The sequence below is a fragment of the Camelus bactrianus genome, chromosome 11 (assembly GCF_048773025.1).
Source record: "Camelus bactrianus isolate YW-2024 breed Bactrian camel chromosome 11, ASM4877302v1, whole genome shotgun sequence".
Lineage (NCBI taxonomy): Eukaryota > Metazoa > Chordata > Mammalia > Artiodactyla > Camelidae > Camelus > Camelus bactrianus.
In genome coordinates, this window is record NC_133549.1 from 63,847,223 (window position 1) to 63,871,710 (window position 24,488).

Sequence of the window (24,488 nt, forward strand, 5' to 3'; positions counted from 1 at the left end):
CAAGAGCCAACATATTTTTTTCTAAGTATGACAGTGGTACTACCAACATGGAGAAGAGATGAATACAGCAGTTCAGCAACTCATCAACCAAAGAATCAATCAAGTTTTTGTTTTGCTTGTTGTCACCAGAATACTATTTTATTTGATATAGCTCAGGTCCTTATTTGGGCATTTATGAGATAGACAATTATATCTCAATACATACAAACAAACGTTTTAATCTGCCTTTAAATGTCTGTTTCACTGTATATAATACAGTAGAAATTGAATATATTTGTTTTAATTTTTTAATGAAGTAAAGGAAGTTTAAAAATCTTTCTCCCTTATTAAGAGCTTTATTAGGTATACAGTTCTGAAATAAATGATGGGAAAAAGACTATAAGGAAAAAGAAAATTGAAATTTTTTAAAAATATAAAATAAATAATAAGGAAGGAAACAACTTATGATATAAAATTAGTGCATTAGGCACTGGAAGTTGTGAAGGTGAATAGGGTATTTTCCCTGGCCCCTGGCATAGTGATTATAAATTCGGGTTAGGGTTAGATGGACCTGGGCTCAAACTTGGGCGCTTTCAGTGAGCTGGGGGATGTTCAGTATATTGACTCACCTGAGATTGAGATAGTAATACTATGGCATTACATCTTTTTTCTGGGTCAAAAAGCAACAATGTAAGAACTACAGTTGGTAGAGAGCTACGGAAAGCATTTACTAAATGAGAGATGTTGTCATAATTATCATTTTAAGGATTTAAAATCACGGTGAAGAAAAATCCATGAAAAAAGAAAAAGACAAGCAGAATATGATTACTGCTATAAAAGAACTACCAATGCTGTAAGTGCTCCAGGAAGAAAACAAGTGATTCCAGCTGGTGAAAAGGGCAAAGCTTTCATGGGAGAAGTAGCATTTGTAATAGTCTTGAGCTTCCTCAGGCAGTTAGGAGTTGGTGGGGAGGAGGGGAGGAAGGGGAACAGGAAAGGCACCAAACTGAACAAGCCATCTATACAAAGATGCATGTGTGTCTGGGTGGGGAGGGAGGTGGTGGGAAATTCAGAGAACAGGGTAATGTACTGGTATGATGAGAAGGAAGAAAGAGAAAGACAGTGAAAGGAGAAAGAACATTAAGAATTATGAAGATTAAGTTGGGGCCAAATTACAAAGAATATGAAATACCATGCCAAGGACTTTTGTCTTTGTTCTCTAGTACAACAGGCAATGAAGTCACAGAGCAAGAAAAGACAAATTGCTTACCTGAAACAAATAAATAATGTCACCTGTAGGACATTCCATCTTGTTGCCCCAAAATATATAATTTGCTTCTTCTCAGCTATGTCTAAGCAATCTATCTCATTCCTCCCAGGTGAAGTCCAAGGATTCTCTGAACCAAAGCTAAAATGTTTCTGGGATGCTTATGGACAAGCCATGGGTAAGCAAGGGGATTAAGATGAATGAGCAGGAAGATGGGCTTTGCTCATTTTTCACTAAAAACAAACACAAACAGACCTAAAACAAGAAAAAGATATTAAATATTTCAAAGCAAAACATTTTAAGGGTAGGGGCTTTCTCCTTCCTGTGTGAAAAAGTATACAGAAGATTAAAATAAACTTAAAACAAACTGAAGAACTTTGCAAGAGTAAGAAGAGGTGGAGATGACTCATGTTGTTGTTTAAACTAGTTTTTCTTATTGCCACAAGCATGAACATCAGAATGAAAAATGAAGCCCTAGGGAAGGCAAGTAAGGATACTGAGAACGAATCATAACAACTACCTCAACTTACTTTGAAGACCGTGATTGTTTCCAAAGACAGCTCCAAACAATCCCATCTTCCCATACACACATGCCACCTTTCCCATAAGAGATAGTGTTTTACTTGCTCCTGTTGACCTGGGGTAGGGTTTGTGACTATTCTGATCTATAGAATGTGGAAGAAACACCATCCTAGTGACTGTGGAGCTCAGGCATGGAGAAAGCCTGGCAGCCTCCATCTCTCCCTTCTTGGAGTCTTGAATCATCGTGTAAGAAATCCAGGCTCCCTTGCTAGAGAGAAACCATATGAAGGAGCCTTAGCAGATTAGGCACCACAAGGAGAGAGGGAAGAAGAAGAAGCACTGAGCCTTAAACCCAGACACCATTTGAAATACTACTATATGAGAGACCACAAGAGAACATACTACAGAAATGGACCAGCTGACCACCCGCCTCGAGCCAACCCATGGAATCATGAAACATAATAAAATGGTTGCTATTGTTTCTGGTAGTTTGTTAAGCAGCAATACTTAACCCCCAAAAAGAAGATGCTGACCTATGAAACCATAAGGAATTTGTGTACCTCTGGAACACAGCAGTTCTCTATGAGCTAGAAACATCCAACTACTACAAAGAAAAGCTTTAGTAATTTCCTACACTCTTTCTATGTCTCACTGGTGGTGTGAGGTGGAAATACAAGTAGGATTGCAAGATGAAATATAAAACTCCTGGCTAAATTTGAATTTCAGATAAACACAACTAATTTTTACATATAATTATGTCCCATGCAATATTTGTTTGCTGCTAATCTGAAATTCAAATTTAACTGGGCATCCTGTGCTTTGATTTGCTAAATTTGGTAATCCTACGCACAAAGGATTGCTTTATCTTAACTTTTTTTTTTTTTTAAAGAAAAACAATGATTCCAAAAGCTTTGGAGACATAAATGGACATAAGCTCTTTGTACATAACTTTGTTGGAGGCAACCTAGGGCGATAAGATGAGAAGGAAAGACACAGATGTTAACAGCTCACAGTAACAACTTTTCCAAGGCCTAGGAGGAGCAAGTGGGATAGAAGACAGACAAGAAGTCACACAACTAAGAAGGAGACAGCCTGGAGGGTAAGAGTGCCTGGGCTGGGCATCGATTATGACTGACATAAGTTCAATGCCCCTTCCTCCTTCCTGCCCCACCTCACCACACTATTCTGCCTCCTCATCTACATCACAGGACAAGTTGTGCTAAGTTCCTTCCACCTCTTCCATTCTGTGATTTTAAGTGCTGACAGTAGAAACAGAATTCACATTAAGGCTATAAAGCTGAGAAACAGGAATTTTCCCAGTCTTCAAAATTGTGCTTTTACACAGCTAATATTACCTGGTGGTGGATCCCTATTTATCCCATTTCCAAATCTACTTCGAATTAAAAGACTGCTTGGGCCATTTTACTCAATCTTCCCATTAAACTACAATAATATACTGCATTAAAAGGTTATAGTTGAAAAGTTCTTGCCCCTCTTTGATGAGTTAATGGTGACCAAGTTAAAGTTGTACATGAGAAAGAACCCTGATTATTAAATAGTAGAAAGAAATGGAAATAAAAGGTCTTTGAAAATAGCTAAATCTTCATATTTGGAGAAAAAAAAATTAACTTGTGGTATAATACCAAACTCCTAAATTATTTAATGAAATCCTTTCTAATCCTACGTTCCTGGTGGCCTAAGGTTGAAAGTAGCTTTAACTTCATGAGAAACTAATTTTTGAGGCATCTCGAAAAGAATTAGAAGGGGAAATTAGTAGGGTCTCTGTATTACTAGATGTTTGCTCTAAGCATTTGGACAATAAACTCAGTTTTTAATGTAACAGAATCAATTTACCAACATTCCCTAAAAATTTACTATGTATCAGGCACTAATAGGCATTTCATTTAAACCTCACAGCTCTATTATGAATTAATTCCATTTTATGGGTTCAGAGGGGCTCAGAAAGATGAAATCTGTTCCCAAAATTGCACAGCTGATGACAGCAGGGCCAGCATTTATTTGAATGTAACTGCCTGGTATTAAGTCACATACCCTTTCTTCTATGTTTGCCACAAAAACGGCTGAGGTATGTAAATGTGGAAAGTGTATGTTTATTGCTCTTGTTTTATATTCTAGATTAAGTTTAAAAGAATAAAAGAAGGTCATTTTGTTTGGTGTTAGTCTCCACGTTTCTCTTCCCTCACCTGTCTGCGAAGGTCTCTTGTCTTCTTGCACATGTTGTCTATCGCAATATTCAGGGTATTACTCCTTTCCTTTTTTCCAGTCTGCAAAGAAGTAAAAAAAATGGCATAAGCAATGGTATCAAATTACTCTTTATCACTTAGCAATTTGCTTTCTAAATTTCCTGAAAATAACAGCTTGAAAATTCAAGAATAGGTTTCAAAACTGCTATGATATTGCATATGATTCATGAGTTCTTTACTTAAGAGTGTAAGTTGAATGGTGATTAAACTTCACATTATTTTCTTCTTTAAGCTTCTGTAATATTTCTGATACAGGGTTGGGCTGCATTCAGTATGGCAGTAGGCAGAGCATTATCTCCAAAAAAACTCTGGTCTTCATTCTTAACAAGTCGGCTCTTTAACCGCTAAGAATGCAATTAGCTTAAAAGCATTAGATGCCCAATTTGTCAACTTCCGTGGGAGTTTCTGAAGTCATTTTCATGGTGCATTGTGTAAGTTATGCAGAGCCATATTGGAGTTTTGCTAAACACTAAATAAAATATGCAGTGCAAATTCATACAATTTGCAAAAGTTGACCACAATTTTAGCTGACAATATTCCAAGAACAAATTGTTTCAAGTAAAAACCGGACGCTGTTTTTGGCTCTTTGAGATAATCTGTGCAACACCTTTTCATTCTTCAAGCAGAATCATTGCCTCTGTTATATCCTTAACCTAAATCTTCAGGCTATTAAGCACATACAGAGTCACCTTGGTTGGTATTTTGTACATATTACTTTTGTGGGAGACAACTGAATTGAATCTAATCATACTTTTTTCAGCAATATCTTATATAAAAGAAATTGAAAAAATCATTATGTGATTCACCTCTAGGAACACTGCTCCTATTTAAAATAATAAACTGAAAAGAGCTCTTAGGAGGAGACCTTGAAAATCAGGAAGGCAAGTTTAAGCAGCTGATAACTGAGGGAGTTTACAGCATGGACTCTGTGAAGAAGGGCATTGTAACAAAATACAGACCACAAGGCAACATGCCATACGCTACTCCCAAGGACTAAACTCACACATAAATCCATACCTTCAAGTGGAAAGACTCCTTTACTAGAAGTTCAAGACGATTTATAATCTATCCTAATCTACGTTTTCAATCCTATTTTCTGTCACATCTTCTCAAGTACTATTCTTTACAGTAAGAATATTTCTATACATTTCTATGTCTTTTTCCAAGTTTTTATATATAATATACCTTTGACTGTAGCAAATGTCTCCCGAAATAATTCCCTATTAAAATCCTACCTATTTCTCAATGGTTTCCAGAGTTCCCCTAGCAACTCTGCCCCAAAGTAAACCTGCTCCAATAGCATTTTGGAAATATCCCAAAATATCTATTTTATTTCTGTGAATACTTATCACCCTTACAATACTTTTAGAATCTTGATGTTGGCAAGGATATCTTAATTTTTTTTATTCCTGAAAGTAACTTGTTTAGGATTTATTCAATAGTGTTGATTAGTTTATAAATGAACAACTTGATTCAAAACACAACATAGTTTTACCAAGGACTTACTAGATTCTGGAAGAGATCTGACCATCTATTCATCAAGGCACAGCTAAAATACTCTGTTAGCTGAGGTTTCTGGTACCCATCTAAACTTCAGTTAGATCCAGATTTTCTTGGGAGTAACATTACTGATATGTATAATGGGAAAATCACCATCATTTGAGCCCATTCTGTACAACGCAAGATGTTTGGCATCCAGGGACCCCTGTCTACTAAATTCTACTAACAACTTTCAGGCACTATGATAGCCCAAAATTGGCCCCACACATTTCCAGATACCTCCTAAGGGGAAACACAGTAGAGGACTACTAAGTCCTTAACTACATTTTCTTTTTGGGAATGAATGTGCAATGTGTACGTGATGGAGACTGTATCTTGTGAATGAAGTGGGAGAAGAGGAAGAGGAAAACAGACGAAATAAAATTCTGAATGTCAGAGCAGTAAAAGCTGTGGTAGAAATGACTCAGATTGCCACTGATACACAATGGGCTATGAGACAGTTTCCAATTTTACCTAAAGAACCTGTCCCTTATTCTCCATTTTCAGTGTTAGCTCTTGGTCATCTCTTCCCACTTCATGAAAGCAGAGACAGTCAAAAGGGGGCAGGAGTAGAACAGACAGAGACACTCCCCACCCCTAGCACACACAGTGCATCAGGAAATCACAGGAAAGACTTTTGTTGTCTTGGTCGTAAAAACTCACCAGCTTCTGTGATGTGATTCATCAGAACAACTAAAAGATGTCAACCTTCTCAGAGCTAAGAGCAATTGCATACCAAATTTAATAAAGGATGACAGGAGGTGACAGCATGAAGACATTCAATAAGGACTATAAAGATGATTTCCTAATTTCTACCCAGAGCTTAACCTTAGCTTAAAAGGTCTCTTTGGGTCAAAGACATTCTGTTCTTCAGGTAATAAAAAACAGTCACTATTATTTAAAGTATAAAGTTTTCCCCATCTTCCTTCCTTGTCTAACCCTCTCTCTCCCCTACTTCTCTTCTTTTTCACCTCCAGCTTTTTATTGGGTCCTTGCTCTATTTATCCAGATTTATTAGGCTTCAGTCAAGCCATTTTATGCCTGTTTACTCCTTTTGCATGGCATAAAAATAAATAAAGCAAGGAGAAATAACCCCATCCCACTTAAAAGCCCTCATTCCTTCTGTTTTCAAAGCCTTAACAAATCATGAAGCAACGAGCTAGGACTGAGTGAATCGTGGGTGGTGAGGTAAGGAACAAAAATGGCAGGATATTAAAACATAACCGCAGATAGCAGTCAGAGCCTGCCTACCTCCCAGGTGCTCAGAAGAGAAGATGCTCCTTAAAGGAAGCTTAACAGAAGCCATTATTAGGTGAGTATAGCCCTGCTAATGGAAAATGTACCACTTACAGTCAAGTGCCGGGGGGAAGAACACTGGAAAAACATGGCACCAATCAGCACTGTATGGGGGAAAGCAATCACATTCCTCATCAGTAAATAAACTGCCAGGAAAGACATATGGAAAAGAACAGTTGTGAGTACAGACTTCATTCAAAGAAATGTCATTAAAATTAGTACTGCCCATTATAAATTCTGTCCCGACATAATCTAGGCTTAGAATCTTAACTCTAAGTCCTTCCATCAGTTTCACCTCACCACTGCTCCCATATCATTACCACAATTAACAGCACTCTCATGTTTTTGCCTTAAAGCTGCCCACACATTTGGAAAAAGTCTCTTTATAAATAAACTCTCCTTGAATTATCTGAATTTGAATTTTCCATCTGTTTCCTGTTGGGACCCTGCTAGGGAGAACTTTCTAACAATGTATTGTCCAACCTGATAACTACCAGTAATACGTGGCTATTTAAATTTAAACATAAACTAATTAAAATTAAATAATGTGAAAAATTCAACTCCTCCGTTTTTTCATTTAAAGTGAGCAACAGCCACGTGTGTCTAGTGGCTGCTGTATTGTACAGCACAGATACAGAACATTGATCTCAGAACGATGTATTCAACAGCGCTGTTCTAAAACATATCTTTGTTTAATCAAATGTATAAATGAATTCCTATTTTAACACAAGTCACCTTTTATTTGAGAATAAAATACTGAGCAAGAAACAAACAAAAATCCCAACCCTCAAGATGTTTAGTAAAGAATCTTGAGATCTAATTCTGTCCTTTTTTTGTTCTAAAACTCTTCTCTCTATTCCTGCTCTAAAGGAATTAAGAACAAATTTTTGATCATGGTGTGCAAGGTCCCACATAATCTATTTTCATATTTACACACCAAATATCTTAATGGGTCTTTTATTTACTATACAATACAGTCATAACTTTGGGACTGTGCACAGGTAAGCGACACAGACAGACCATTATTTCAAACACAGCAGTCTGGCTGGAGTCTGCACGATGTATTTGAGAAGATTAAGAAAAAAAGACATGCAGAAGAGTTAGATGGTCCCAGCAACGGTCCACCAGAGAGATGAAAAGTGTGAAAACGAATGCAGTGGCAGTACAATGAAGAAAACAGACCTAAGTATTCCGGACGAGTAAACTGGGTAGGATGATGACTGGCAGATGCGGGGAGGTGAAGAAGAGAGAACAGTCTCTCACTAGACCGTGCAGACTTTGAGGGAGAGAAACTCCTTACACATAATTTGTCCTTCGTAGCATCTAGCCCAGTGCTTTGCACATAGTAGGAACTCAAAAGTTATTTGCTGAATAGAGAAAAGAAAACTGGATCATCTTTGGCAAACCTGGTAACATTTCTAGGCCTTAATTTCCATACGCATATAATGAAGATCTGCCCCAAATTGTTCCTATATTCCTTTCTAACCTGAAAATTCTATGAAAAGGCCATGTTCTCTTAAAAAAGAATTATAGAATAATATGTTACTTTTATTGTACAATTTCCTGCATAAACAGCTGTTAAAAATGTGTTGGAGATATGCATACATAATACAAATCTGCAATGGTAAAGTAAATAAAGACATTTGAACTGGAAGGGCCATGATGCTGACCTCACAAAAACTATGAAGTCTCAAATACTAAGGGATGAGGTTTAAAACAAATAAAAATTGATCTAATTCATAATCAAAAGAAAATGTTATCAGTGGAGAGAGGAACTCTGGAATTTAAAAAGCAACAAAATGCTTTTATTATTGTTTTGCTATGTTTTCTTTTGTTTTTGTTTTTAAATGTGTGCCATTTTATTCAACCTTTTAAAATGACACATCCCCCTTTAAATGAGAAATCTTTATTTCACGATAAAGATGAATTATGATGCCCTTAAATTAGTTCCTCTCTGCAGAAATAGCTTTAAAAATATTTTATGCTTAACACACAGCAGAGGCACAGATTCTAGCCCACATTTTTCAGGCATGGAAAACATACAAATGGCATTGGAAGAAAAAAAAAGAATTCTCTTCTAAAATGCCACTATCCTGAATGGCATATCAAGAAAACATCTCAGCAGGGTATCAAAAAAAAATCTTTCTAAAGCAGGGTTTGTGTTATAAAAATGAAATTAAAACAAACAAAAATTAACTATGAGACTTGAAAGGAGGTTTTTAAAAATAATTTCGAAAGAACAGAACAACTTCGCTATCAAGGGAAATAGGTTAAAGATTGCAAGTATCTTGACCTTTCGTGTTTGGGAAAGCAGGATGCCGCCCCAGGCAAGCTGTCTGCTGGGTGGAACTGGGAATCAGTGAGGGGGAACCAACTCTGTCAAATAACTGCCACAACTAAGTATTTCACACGCATCTTCTCCAATGCCATTCACAATAACTCTTCACACATTTACACATGAAGACCCAGAAGTTCAGTAAGTTGAAATACTTCCCCCAGGAGGAAACCCAGTAAGTGGTAGGGTCATATTGACTTGAGTCTAATCTCATGCTTTCCCCAATACTGAATGAGCTGTAACTTAAACCCCAATCAATATTTTATATAAATTGGTATCTTAAAAATAACAAGCAGAGTAGCACACAAGTTTGTGGAGTCAGTTAAAATTGTTTGAATCTATGCTCCATCACTTGATGGATACGTGTCCTTGGACAAGTTAATTAATCCCTCAAAGTTTTAGTTTCCTTACCTCTAAAGTGGAGCTGATGTAGCAAATTATATCACAGGTTTATTGTAAGGAATAAAATGATGAAGGATATACAAGTTCTGGCAAATAGTGAGGGCTCAAGACAAGTTAGCAGTTATTACCATACTTATCAGTAGTGTCACCACTGTCACTAACTCTTGCATTTCCTGAACTACACCAGCTGGCAGATTTCCCCATGCTTTTCCAAACACTAAACCTTTATCTTGGAATGCCCTAATCAATTCCCATTCCACAGGAAAATTCTTAATCCATAGCTCAAAATTCAGTTCAAGCACCTCATCCTCAACATCTTCTTTTCTGATTCTCCTCAATCTCAACCCCACAATAAAAAATGAGACATAAAAATTAAAACCCCTCTCATTTGTATTTCCACTAATTTCTCCACATAGTTCAATTACAGTACCTGTGAACTTTTTTCATCTTTTATTTACACTCTGACTCATCTTTTAAATTGTCAGGTCTGTAATCTTAGTATCTAATTCAGAGTTTGGCATTCAGCTAATGTCTGTGGGTGAAATAAGTAAATGGAAGAATGGTTAACCACACTCTTATTAATCATAAATAATATTCAAACAGTTTTATTAATAAAAATTGTTTATCTTTTTAACAAAAGTAACTAACAATCATCGTGCTAGCTGTCAGATATTCTATTCAAAGTTTTTAATGCAAAGACTGTTATCATTCCCTATAAGAAGGTACAACATAAACTTGGTATGAAGATGAAACTACCATGTGGATCAGAAAGGGAAAGTTCTGAAATAAGCCATCTGGGTGACCTTAACTAAGGTAAAATACCTCTCCTGTCCTTATTCTCTGCATCTGTAAAAGGAGGCCATTGCGCTCAGTGTCCTCCAGAGTTCCTCCCAGCTCTAGGAATGGGAGGTACCAGAGTTCTCTGCTGACATATAGTCTAGTAAGTGTCTAGTCAAGCACTGAGAACACAACACTGCAGCCTGTCGCATGTGTTCTCAGGGCAGAGATGCTTATGCCAGATCCCATGATTTCAACTGATATGCATCAAGCATGAAAGAAATATTCCTGGGTTTGCACTGCAGTAATGTTCAAATCATTTTACTGGTGATGTTATTCACCTCCTTGGAATCTCAGAGATGGATATAAACCACGACCTTCTCTTTTAAAGATGTTGCCATGGAAAATCAGTCATACATACGTGCAAGTGCAGATGCAAGCAAAGATCCACCCCCCTAACCAACAGGTAACTCTGAAAGCAACTGGAAGAGTCAGGAGTAACCTGATACTTTATTTCCAAAAATCTCTGGTCTTTTCAGGATTCTCACTTCAAGGTGTTTTGTGATAATCTGTCTCAATCCCTGCCTCCCATTTTTCTTCTCTTGTCGTTGGAGTTTCTTGCCCTCCATTCAAGCCCAGCAAACTCTGGAACCGACACTGTTTTTAGTAAGAAGAAATTGAAAAGATGGAGTTTATTAATTTCAGTGATTCAGCATTAAACTAAATTTGCTGTGACCCCTGCTCTAATGGGTTTCAAATCTTGCCAGCTCCTAGGTCAATGACTATTCCTGTAAATCATGCTATGATTACCATTAAATGAAAGGAACGTGTTCAAAATTGAAGGTTTCACTTAGTTTCAGATCAGAATTCAAAGATACTGTGTACATTAATGATTCCAAAATGCATGTCTCAGGCTCATGCAGTGAAAGTACAAAAATAGAGATAATCAAGCTATTTAACCATAAGAACTGTCTAATCTGAAAGCATTTCCATTTTTTATGTTAAAGCTTTTGTCATTTCTTTTATAAAATGATGGCTGTATTTAAAGGTAACATAATATTTCTATTTGACATAGCAAAATAACAGAAAACCTTCCGTTAGTTTCACAGGGTGTGTATATGTGTGTATATGTGTGTGTGTGTGTGTGTGTGTGTGTGTGTGTGTGTGTGTGTTGTTTTTCTTTCTAATTCTATAAACTAATAGCTCTGGAGATTACTGGTTTAAAACAATGAAGTAAGAAACCTGCCTTGTCTCACAATCAAGATTTGCTTAACCAGTCAGTTGTGGTATTGGCATACAAACAGATTAAAATAATTTCTGTTTTGAAACTGGACTTGTTTTCTAGGCTTGTTTAGAACATTTTATATCAACTGCATTGTCTTTAAAATAGCATTTGTGTTCAACTGCTATTAAAAGTTAGTGTGATAGTGGAATCAGATAGATATTCTTCAAATCTTAGTTCTAAGACTTAGTAACAAGGTGACTGCATACCAGTTATGTAAGCTAAGTTTCAATCTCCTCATCTATAGCATGATGATGACAATATTTGCTTTAGGGGTTGTTGTGAGAATTAAATGAAATAACGTACATACAGCATGTAGGGCAGGAACTGTCTTATACTGGCATTCAATAAATTATATTTATTATTAGCAATAAAAATAATTGTTAGATCACTGAGGGTAGAGTACATAAACTATCTTTCCACTACTATATTTTCAGTGCTTGGCTCTAATAGATGCTCAATACTTACTGATGTGAATGAATTAAAAAAAAAGATTGAAGTGGTGAATGAGCATGTGAAACAGAGAGATCTAGAGGAAGATTTGCCTATTTTCATTGAAAAGATTCTAGACATCTTGTTACAGAAGACACTGAGCCTGTGAAAACAGTATAATCTTCAGGACAGTCAAGGTGGACAAAATATAGATATCTAGGCCAAAGTTTACAAATCCTCTAATTTCAGTTAATGGTTAAATTGTGTTTTATGTCTTTACTGACATTTCAATTTCCAAAATCCCTTTATTGAGTCACTGTCAGAAGTTGTTAGCATATTTAAGGAGATCTGGCTCATTCTAGAAATCCTTCGGATTTTGTGATATCTGGCCCAGCAGCTAGCTTTAGGATAGTGCCTATCTGTGAAGAAAAAAGCTGTGATGTTAATATAAGAGCGGCTGCAAAAAAGTAAAAGACAAAATTTTGTTGTCAATTACACCTTGAGTTCCTTAAAGACTTTTGTTTTTAATCGTATTTAAAACCACTATCAGAGGCTAATAAGCAATGATATGACATAGTACACACATGGACCAAATAAATCATTGTCCATCTTTTAAATAGAACCACTGTTCTCCAGCAATTTTTCTGTCTCTACAATGCTTTGGGAGGTAGAGCATTAGCACAACATTGATCTCATTAAAATTTTATCGTCTGTCATTCCTCTAGTTTCTTAAAAATAATTCCTACTCCTTTTGTTTCCTAAGCCAGGCTTTCATAGTTTAATTATACTCAATATGTCAAATTTCAGCCAACAGGGAGCTTTACAGAGTTTTAGTTAGTCTAACAAAGTTTTCCCATGACCTATACATATGAGATCTAGACCAGACAGATTTCTATCATTTTGATTATTGTTTTCACTTTCACCATCAGTTATAATCTGTGTTTTGCAAACATGTTTATTCTGACACTATAAAATATAAATGCAATGGATTTATTTTTTACTGATTAAAATAAATACTTTCTATCACTATTCAAGTAACACTTTCAAGGTTCATAACTCAAAGAGTTTCTGATTCTGCAGCATGGAGGAAAATTAAAGATAGGCTCCACTTTGAAGAAACTTGGCATATAAATTGTTTTTTCTTCAAAATTATTTAGCAGGTAATAATTTTCTTTACAATTAAAATTTCCTTACAAATAAAAGAAAATAAGCAAGGGCTCTTTTATATCAAGTCCACTTAGCATACTAAAAATATTATGTGTTATAAAACTTGATTTATGCATACCTCTTTAACAGAAAAATAAATCTCACAAGCAATATCGAATTTATTGCAATCAGAATAAATACTGATCTATATAGTGTAGTTTGAAAGGCACCAAAGGCTTTTTCTTGAAAATATTCTCTCCTTCCTATGCCCCTACTCCCAGACCCTACCCAATGCATGAAGTTTTCCATTCCTCTCTATTACATTTGAATGTTTACCTTTCACTAAAGCACCAAGATACACATAGGGCATTTCACAATGATGTGCCAAGCCAAGATAATGATTTTCAAAAGAAATAATTAACCTTACATATCTAATGAAGGTATAAAGATTGAAATGTGTGGAGGCTTGGGAAGATCTTTTGGAGAAGATTTATATGGACAAAGCTAACCTCAGATTCCCATCCTTCCCCTACATGGTCACTCACACTGTCTAAATGGGACCATTTAGAAGGCATGATATGAGTCCCTGGAAGCTGAGATTCAGTGGGCAGGTATAAACTCTCTCCCAAGAAATCCACCTGCTGAGAGGAGGCTGGCTAGTTGCTGTGAACAGACAGAAGAGGTGACTGAATTCAAATGTGTGAACATTTTCTGTGGTCCAAGGGCCGGTCTGAGATCATCCCAGCTTTTTTTTTCAAGATGCTTGCATCCATCAGCAAATAAAGCTAAACTGAGAAGGATTATAGAAACTGCTGGATTTGAGAATAAGCAGTCCTCTGCAGAAGCACCACTCACATCAAGTGAATTGCAGGTGAAATGGGGACCTTTCATGAACCCTTGAAATCACTGGTGCCAGGTTTTTTTCCATTTGACCCTCCAGACCCATGCACTACCCTTTTTCATTATACTCTCTGCACCCACAGCCCAGATTTTAAAAAGATGCTCCCTTGTTCCTGCTTTCAGATGGGTCTGGCCAATGGAAGGCACAGGAAGGTAGGAGGAGAGGAAGGCTGGGGTATGTATTTTCTGATTATTATTCTGAGGGGTTGCTAGAAGTTAACTGTATCCCTCTCCTGAAGACACAGCTCCCGTCAGGCAGCCTTCCTCATGCAGAAGGTGGGGAAGACTCATTCACAGCCCTACCTCTTGTATGGGTTTTCTCTCTTTTTCTCTCTGCCTTGTCACTCCCTCCACAGCAGAAGGAAAACTCTCAGGGAAGTGCCGAATGGTCCTTAATTTAGGGAAGAAGGAATAGGAAGCCCCTTTATGACCAAGCCCAGTCCCTTGTCTAGTTTTGTTAGTTCTAGTTCCACTGGAAGGGAGGAGGGGCAAGTGACCAGCCACAGCAAAGGCACGAGAGTAGGTAGGCACTGGTGGCAAAAGATATTCTCATCCCCAGTCTAATCAGCAAGATTTAAAATGAAATCTCGCTTGGCCTATGGCACATGTAAGAGATGCATGAGCTACCATAGCCGTTCAAAAGTGCAGATTTAGTGAGTGATTCTTCTGCAACCAACCAACGCACAGAGATTTCTAAGGTCCTTGAATAAGCTTTACTTAATGCATCAAACAGAGCCTAGAAAACATTCACATACCTGAGCGGCAAAACTAAATACTGTAAATTCAAAAGGGAAACTATAAAATATCCATTTGAAATGTGCTTATGAATCCGAAGCAGTTACTATTAACAGATGCTATTTTACCATCTCTTTACCATCTCTTCAGGAGATTTATGCATCACTCCTCACCTTCAGTTTGCAAGGAAAACTAGGTAACACCTCTGCTTCATTATTATTTACCCCTGAACAAAACTCAGTCAATTTAACTTCATAAGTGATATCATCTACTTTTGTTCCAAGAGATCCAGCATCTTAAATGTCAGGTTTCTATTTGTTTAATGACCATCGCTCTCTTTCCCAAGGGTCAACTTTCCCCCAGACTGAGACTGTGCAAACTGGCCTACCTAGCAGAAGAGACGGACATCTGGGGAGTCATAAACCAAGCCTCTCTTAGCTGGGGTGATTTGGACGCAGTGCTATAGATCAGTTCCAGACGTCAGGGAAGACTGATAAAGCAGTGCAAAGCTCTCGATGAAGCACCACTGAATTGCAGGAGATTGCTGTAATGATAATCGCCAGAATGAACCATCAATTCTGGACTCAGAATTAGGAATGGCCTGTAAACAGCAAATAATGGGTGTCTAAATTGAAAATGAAACTATCTGTTGCCTGTAATATTTCTTGCAGTGTGGCTCAGGGAGCCAGTAATGTTAGAGACGGTTGTGATCCTTTTCTGTCTCTGCTGTTAGAAAGCTGAGGATATTAACTCCTCCTTCCATCAACCTCAGGAAACAGGACTCAATGAACTAGCTAGAAATCATGGGGCATAAAACACAGATTTAACATTAAGCAGCAAGAACATTACAGGTTAACAAAAAATCCAGAGCAGCACAAGTATCGCATTAAAGAACCACCCTAGCAAGCGCTAAAGGAAAGAGCTCAAATACTTTACCTGGGTCACTCTTTCACAATCACCTATACATAAAAAAATAAGTAAAACTTGACTTGCTTGCTCCTGATTGTAAGGAGATGGCAATTTAGTGTGAATCTTGATTACATAACTATTTTAAAGACACGGAAGCTTGTGGATGGAGGATAATTGCAAATACATACTGTTGAAACTGGGCTATGACTTAAAGGATTTTTTTTTTGGCACTTTATTAAATAGGTAAGAATTATGTATAATAAGCACATTTTTAGTTCAGTGGGATAATTTATAAAGAACAAGTGTGTTACTTGTTACAAGTATGTGAAAAATGTCTTCTACAATTTTATAAATAAAACATCATTTTTGCTCTATTAAATGCTTTGTTCTTATGAAAACAAACTAAAGACAAGATTTATAGATTGGTGGCAACTAAGTTCATGAAAATTTACTATTTCACCTGCTAAATCAATATAAGCATACAGTCCATTTAACCAAGACATTAATTTTTATAATGACTTGTGGAAGAACAAAAGTTCGTGTGGGTTCTTGGTACTATAGTGAAGTGGAATAATTTCTATATTGATACAGGCTAATATTGCACATGAGGCAGTTAACATTAACGTGGGAGTAAGGGTAGGGGCGATGCTATTCAAAATATTTGACAAATAGGATGCATGTACACAAGCACTTCAGCATAGGCAGGGGCACCTGGGGGATAGGAGCATCAGGGTGGGAGCTACTGCTTACTGGTATGAAAATATGCTGCATGTTAGCCTGGCAGCACTTGCTGCTGGAAAGATGAAAGAGAAAAGATAAGAAAATTGATACCAGCAATGGCAAAGCATACCTGGTGACACTTTATAAGCACTGTGTCTCAATTAGGGGATGTCTCTACCCCCAGCTCCATCAGCCTACAAGCCAGAAGTACTCCAGTTAAAGAGAAGGAGAGCTAATAGGCAAAACCATGATTTCTGAATTAACAAGTAAAGCCATGGCCAATATTTTGCAGAATATACAGAAGAGATGCAAAGGCTAAATAATACCAATAATATAACAACAATAATGTCAGATGTTAATAGTTTACTTATAACATACCAAGCACTGGATCTACAGACATTTTACTGAATCCTCTCAAAGACCCTATGAAATAATTAACCATGTGCTTTTGGCATAAACAAACTGAGGCTCAGAGGAACAAACTGTTCCTTGTGAACACAGAGCTACTATATGACAGCCAGGCTTAGGACATACATATGTCTGACTCCTGAGGTTTTAATTGCTATATTACTTTTCTCCTGTATCACTGAAAGTTTGGTTCTAAAAATGTACCTAAAATTATTAAATTAGCAAAGAACCCATGTACAAAAGAGCAGTATCCCAGCAAAGAATCTGTTTGACAAGAGCAGTGAGAGACACAATAGAGAACCATCAGGCAAGGGAAGAAAAACACAATCTCAAACAGAATGTAAGTTAATTTCTTTGCATCCTTGGTACCAGAGGAACGTGAGTTGACTATCAAAGACCCACTGGAGAGTTTACATGTTTTGTGATATATCATAATTAATGTATAATAAAACATGTATTATTCTCACCTAAAGTTATAAGATTGGTCATCCTAATCAAGTAATTTTATTGTCTTAATAAAATTTGAACCAACGAATGACTTCAAGTCCCAAACTCCTGACCTTTCCATCCACACGTGGCTCTCTTCACCACCAGCCAGGAAGGGCCACACACTGAAAATGCAGATACCACCCCAGATTCTCCTTCACCCACCAATAGCTCATCAAGGCCTTTTATTTAAGCTGCTGGAATCCACTCACTTTTATCCTAAGCCCACCACTGCCTTAATCCTTTACTGTCTGTACTACTTGTTACCATTCTCTAACTGGTCTAACTAGAACTTTTCATCCTCCCAGCCTCCTAGTCAATGCATTCTCCAACCAAGTGAGTGTGATTTTAAAATAAAGAATTAGATACTCCCTTCACGTCACATCTCCTGCTTTAAAACCTTTAAAGGATTTCAAACAGAGACCCAAATCCTAACATCCTACAGCTCCTAAAGTCTTCTATCCTAAGGCCATGATTTGGCCTCTGCCTAACCATCTCTCCAGCTCTGTCTCAGGCTACCTCTTTACTATTTATGTTCCAATCATGACAGTTTTCCAGATCCTTAAACACATCATTTCCTCTTTCCCCACCGGGCTCTATTCATGCTATTTTCTCAACTTGTAATTCTCTTCCCACGCCCACCCCTTGTCATCTCAACCTGAGTATTTCCTACTCACCCTTGAGATCTCAGTTCCAATGCCAAGAAGGCTTCCCAGACTCCCAGCACTTACAGATTCTTATTACAGCTTGTAATTATAAATTCATTTTTGTCATTAATTCATTAATGTATATCTCCCTCAATAAATAGACAGGAAATACTAGGAGGGCAAACGATAGTCACGTTTGTTCACCATTCTCCCCAGCATTTATATGCCTGACACTTCTGATTTGCAATAATTATCATTGAATAAACTAATGAATTAATTATTCACATTTATAAGGATACTGGGTAGTTTTACAAGAATATTGGGGCTGAATGGACCCTATAACAATTAAGATTTTCTTGCCTGAGTGAGCAGTATTCTGTAAAAAATACTATCTTACAAATGTTTATTTCTATGTGGGTGGGCTGCATTTTACATTCATCCTCTATATAACCTGGTACATGATTAACTTGTAAAACTACAAAATATATATGATTCCACTGGGAAGATGGCACACCATATGAAAGACTAACAATACTTCTACAGGATTATTTTGTAAAATAACTTTAAAAGATTGGTAATATTACAATTACACATTTATCTTGAATTTATTTCAACAGTTGCCTGTGTAGCTTTATTAATTAATAAATTTATTTTTATTTATGTATAGTTGATTTACAATACTGTAAAACGTTTAGTTTTTTAAGGAATCTCCATGCCGTTTTCCACAGTGGTTGCACCAATTTACATTCCCACCAACACTATAGGAGGGTTACCTTTTCTCCACACACTCTCCAGCATTTATCATTCATAGACTTTTGAATGATGGCCATTCTGACTTGTGTGAGGTGATACCTCCTTGTAGTTTTCGCTTGCATTTTTCTGATAATTAGTGATATTGAGCATTTTTTTCATGTGCCTATTGGCCATTTGCATGTCTTCACTGGAGAATTGCTTGTTTAGGTAGGTATTCTGCCCATTTTTGGATAGGGTTTTTTTATTATTATTATTAAGTTGTATGAGCTGTTTATATATTCTGGAAATTAAGCCCTTGTCAGTCTCATCTTTTGCAAATATTATCTCCCATTCCATAGGTTGTCTTTTCATTTTGCTTATGGATTTCCTTGTTGCATAAAAGCTTATGTTTAATTAGGTCCCATTTGTTTATGTTTGCTTTTATTTCTATTGCCTGGGTAGACTGCCCTAGGAGAACATTGCTAAGATTAGTATCAGAGAATGTTTTGCATATGTTTTCTTCTAGGAGGTTTATGATATCCTGTCTTATGTTTAAGTCTTTAAGCAATTTTGAGTTTATTTTTGTGTATGGTGCGAGGGAGTGTTTTAACTTCACTTACGTGCAACTGCTCAGCTTTCTCAGCACCATTTGCTAAAGAGGCTATCTTTTCTCCATTGTATATTCTGGCCTCCTTTGTCATATATTAATAGACCATAGGTGTACCAGTTTATTTCTGGGCTCTCTATTCTGTTCCATTGATCCGTATTTCTGTTTTTGTGACAATACCACTTTGTTTTGATTTCTGTAGCTCTGTAGTATTGTCTGAAGTCTGGGAGGGTTATGATTTCAGCTTTGTTCTTTTTCCTCAGGATTACTTTGGCAATTATGGGTCTTTCATGATTCCATGTAAATTTAAGGATTATGTATTCTAGTTCTGTGAAAAATGTCCTGGGTAATTTGATAGGGATAGCATTAAATCTGTAGATTGCTTTGGATAGTCTGTCCCTTTTTGGGGTGTAGGGGAGGCAATTAGGTTTATTTTTATTTATTCATTTAATGGAGGTGCTGGGGATCAAACCCAGGACTTCATGCATGCTGGGCATGCACTCTATCACTGAGCTATATCCTCCCCCACCTAGTATGGCCATTTTTAATGAAATTAATTCTTCCAATCCAAGGGCATGGGATATCTTTCCATTTCTTTGAATCATTTTCACTATCCCTTATCAAGGTTTTTTTGTTCTTGGCATATAAGGCTTTCACCTCCTTGGGCAGTTTTATTCCTAAGTATTTATTTTTTCATGGGATTTTAAAAGGGATTTTTTTTTTTTTTTTTACTTTCTCCTTCAGATATTTCATTGTTACTGTGAAGAAATGCAACAGATTTATGTATGTTAATCTTGTATCATGCTACCCTGCTAATGAAATGAGTTCTAGAAGTTTTTGTGTAGAGTCTTTAGGGTTTTCTCTATATAACATCATGTCATCTGCATACAGGGACAATTTTACATCTTCCCTTTCAATTTGGACAGATTTTCTTTCTTTTTACTGTTTGATTGCTGTGGCTAGGACTTCCAATACTATGTTGAATAGAAGTGGTGAGAGTGGGCCTTGTCTTGTTCCAGAGTTTAACAGAAAGGCTTTCAACTTTTCATCATTGAGCATGATGTTTTCTGTGGGTTTGTCATAAATAGCTTTTACTATGTTGAGATATGTTCCCCTATTCCCACTTTGGTAAGAGTTTTTATTGTGAATGGATGTTATATTTCATCAAATGCTTTTCCTGTGCCTATTGAAATAATCATGTGTTTTTTGTCTTTTATTGATGTAGTGTATCACACTGATTGATCTGCATATGTTGAACCATCCTTGTGACCCTGGGATGAATCCTACTTGATTGTAGTGTATGATATTTTTTATGTGTTGCTGGATTTGCTTTGCTAATATTTTGTTGAGAATTGTTGTACCTATATTCATAAAAGATTTTAGCCTGTAATTTTCTTTTTGTAGTGTCTTTGCCTGGTTTTGGTATCAGGGTGCTGGTGGTTTCATGGAATAACTTTGGGAGTGTTCCCTCCTCTTAAATCTTTTGGAAGAGTTTGAGGAGAATCAGTATAAGTTCTTCTTTGTATATTAATAGAATTCCCCAGTAACTTGCTAGTAAGTCTCCCAGGCTCTGAGCTTGCAAAGGTACTTATATATAATTTCTCCAAGCTAATGGTTAATTTTTATCCTAATTTTTCCTACGTTTTGGGGGGAAGTTTTTCTTATAATAGAAAATAATGTAAACACATACATACATACATATATATATAGTAAGTGAATCACTTTTCTGTACAGTTGAAACTAACACCAACACTGCAAATCAACTATATTTTAATTTAAAAAAAGAACTGGAAAAAAAATTACCTAATTGTCAGGTATCTGTTATATACCAGAAACTGTGCTATTCTCTGTATATTTATCTTATTTACTGTAATAGCCACTCTGAGGTAGAATATGACTGTTTACATTTTAAAGACGAGGAAACAGAATCAAACACATTAAAAAATTTGAGTGGTAGAGTCCATATTCTTTATACTATATACTACATGTTTTAAAAGTTTATCAGTATTTTTAACATTTTGATTGTAACATCCCTTGAACTTGAGCTATTATTTACATGCCTATCAAATAGGCTCATGACATCAGGCTCTGCTCTGCTGATGTGTCAGTACAATAATATTTTTGCAACTACATAAAGAGCACTTCTATTTATTCCCTGTATTGGGATCACATTCCTGACCTTTCTCCCTTCTGGAGTTATATCAGGCTTGGTTCTCACATGAGACATTAATCATAAATACAGTAATACACAAGTAAATGTGGAATTTTGAGTCACAAAGATCAAAGTGTCCCACTCACCTTCTGTTGAGGCAATTATTTAATTGCAGGCTACTACATTTTAATACTAAGCATTCAAGATCAAATTACCTAGCCACAAATAGATCCTGAAAAACCTGGTTAAAACAAAATTAGGCCATGGCTTATGAGGGCATAGAGATAACATAGTGAAAGAACCAGAAATGTAGAAACAAAACCCTACAAAACTCCAATTAAACGCATCAATTTTTAGGCCTTAAACAACAACTATTCCTTACTTGAACAAATTGGGACAATGTCATGGATCAAAATCAAGTATTATTCAAGTTTATAAGACAGTAGTTTGAAAGACCAAGTAAAGATTAACAATGAATGAATGAGTAAATGAATGAAATAAACCTTAGCTGCATCCAACAGCACAAAGGCTTCTGAGGCCATGAGCCATCTGACAAGGTAAAACTGATCTCAGCAGGATGATCTAGCCATCACTCTCCAGTCATTCATCAATGTTTTAACCTAGTCCCACAGGTGTTCTGAGCTATCTAGGTTTTTCATGATTATCATCTTTATTATCCTTCATCATTATCTTTTTCCTATTGTACTTCCTGTAACTATTCTTTGAGTTTAGAATCTGTTGACACAATTTCAAGTAAAAAACAACTGGAATTAGTGAAGAGCTGGTAAATTTATTTCCTACTGAATAGCAAGGGCAAGAAAGTCGATTTGTTGACCACAAAGTGCCTCAAGTGATTATGTTTTTTCTTTGTTCTCTGTGTTTATTCCCAATTCCTCAGATCCAAACAAAATCCTACCACAGAGGAGGCATATTTCTTGAAGCTGGAAAATAATTTAAATATATCACCTCAATACTTGCATGGTAGCAAAATACCTTGAGCTAGGTGATGCCTATGTGGTGATTAAATTAGTTCCCAGGGTGGCAATCCTGCATTTATACCACACAAGCAGGCCCACAAAGATACAGTTCACTGCCTCAATGGTGTCAACAATAAAAAGGAACACATTTAAATACTGAAGCCATTGTGTATGAATAAATGGCAAAATAAAGGGAACCCTTTAAGTGCTTTTGAGCAGTTTAACCCAGAACTATTCAATTTCTCCTTATTTGTTTCTCTTAATAACTTTTCCATAGGTAAAGCTTGGTGAGCATAGTGCCATTGTGACCTTGAATCTGGTAAAAAGCCAGTAACATATATTAATGCTGTCAATAGTTGTGTGTGTATGTGTGATTATCCTGTTTTTGAAGAACCTTTTCTTTTTCAAGGGAAAGCCAACAAACCAAGATTTGGCAACTTGTCCTTTCTAAAGCTTCTATGATGTCTTTGTTCTAGACCTCAGGTTATTTATGGTAGCTCAATTTGGAGAGACAGGGCAGGGTTGTCTCTGGGTCATGTTCTTCAGTCTACAAATTAAGCTCCACTAGTAAGGAAAGTAAGTTAAGCGGAAAATTAACATAGCAACTATTTGCACATGTAAACTTTCATAAGAATTTCATACTTATTACCTCATTTAACACTCCCCTCAATCTAATAATGTCAACAAACCAGGTATTAGAGCCCTTATAAATTATTATAGATTCATTCAGGTATGTGCCTAGGTTGGCCTTTGATATATATCTTACCACAAAATACTAATAACACTGTACACATTAACTACTTTCTTCTTGATATGTTTGGTAATTAGCTCAGCAGAGATGAACTACCCACTTGCAGATTGGAACTTTCAAAAATTGCTTATATCTCCATTGTCAAATCAGAATTAAAACTTATATAAAAATTAAAAATAATACAAAAAAGAATTAACGTTTGGAAATACCAAATCTCATTTTGCCAGCACATGTTAGTCAATCTCCTGTTTTCACTAAAATACTTGTTTAAAATTATTGACTATCATTAGAATTAATCACTTAGCATTAGGTCAGTTGTTTTTTTTTTTTTTTAAGTGAGCTGACTTAAGGTTTGTTTAGAGGAAAATACTGGACAAATCATAAACAGCTGGTGTTTAAATATGGGAAAAAATGTGAAATCGTGTCACAATGATGGAATTTTAGAAAATTCTGTAATTCATTATAGATATTACTATTTTAGTTAGGCAAAGCATTGTCTAACCCAATAGAGATCAGTAGTTCTTTCTATATGCAGTTTGAGATTTCATATCTCAGAAAATACTGGGTAGAAAATGGAGGGAACTAGATGAAGTCCATTGAATTCCAGAAGTTGAGGCCCAAATAGGTAAACTATAAGTTGAGTGGTCACACAAAAAGATTCTAATATTAGTGCATAGTGAGTATGACAGTGTTTTGCCCTATACTTTTTATCTACTCAAGGTCTCAGAGAGCCAAAATAGACATAAAAATAGTATTTCAAGCCTGTTAAGCCACATAAGATAAAAGCCTGCTAGACATCTGCAGTTTTTTTAAAAACCACATGCATTCACCTGTCATCCATCTATAGATCTGAAAGGGTATTCAGACAGCTGAGCAAAATAAACTGTGCAGTTAAACAGAACGCAATTCAAAGGTAATATGTATACACTGTTTCTTAATAAACATCAAGTCATTATGGAGCTTTCCTTGCTCATAGAGTAAAAAGAAAAGGGCAAAAATACTTGTTTTAAAAATTACAAAAGGAAATAAATAAAGCCTTTGACAAAATCAAAGTGATTTGCCAATGATTTAACTCACTGTCAGAACAAAATTCAACATCCTTAAAGAAAGATTAAAATGACTCAGAGCCTCTAAAATTGATAATGAACAATTTTCAGCTTAAAATAAAAATTAAATAAGCATGCAAATGAGAAGGAAAAGATGTATTATGAAAACAAAAATAG

The 24,488-nt window shown here is 36.2% G+C and overlaps 1 protein-coding gene across 10 annotated transcripts in view; it reads right to left on the reverse strand.

The window, feature by feature from the left end:
• Positions 1-24,488, reverse strand: part of CTNNA3 (catenin alpha 3) — a 1,350,411-nt gene that overhangs the window by 642,403 nt on the left and 683,520 nt on the right. For all 10 annotated transcript variants that reach the window (XM_074374085.1, XM_074374091.1, XM_074374088.1 and 7 more), the window contains one exon: positions 3,973-4,053. In XM_074374085.1, coding sequence (XP_074230186.1) covers positions 3,973-4,053 — 81 coding nt within the window. The remainder of the gene's footprint in view (positions 1-3,972; positions 4,054-24,488) is intronic.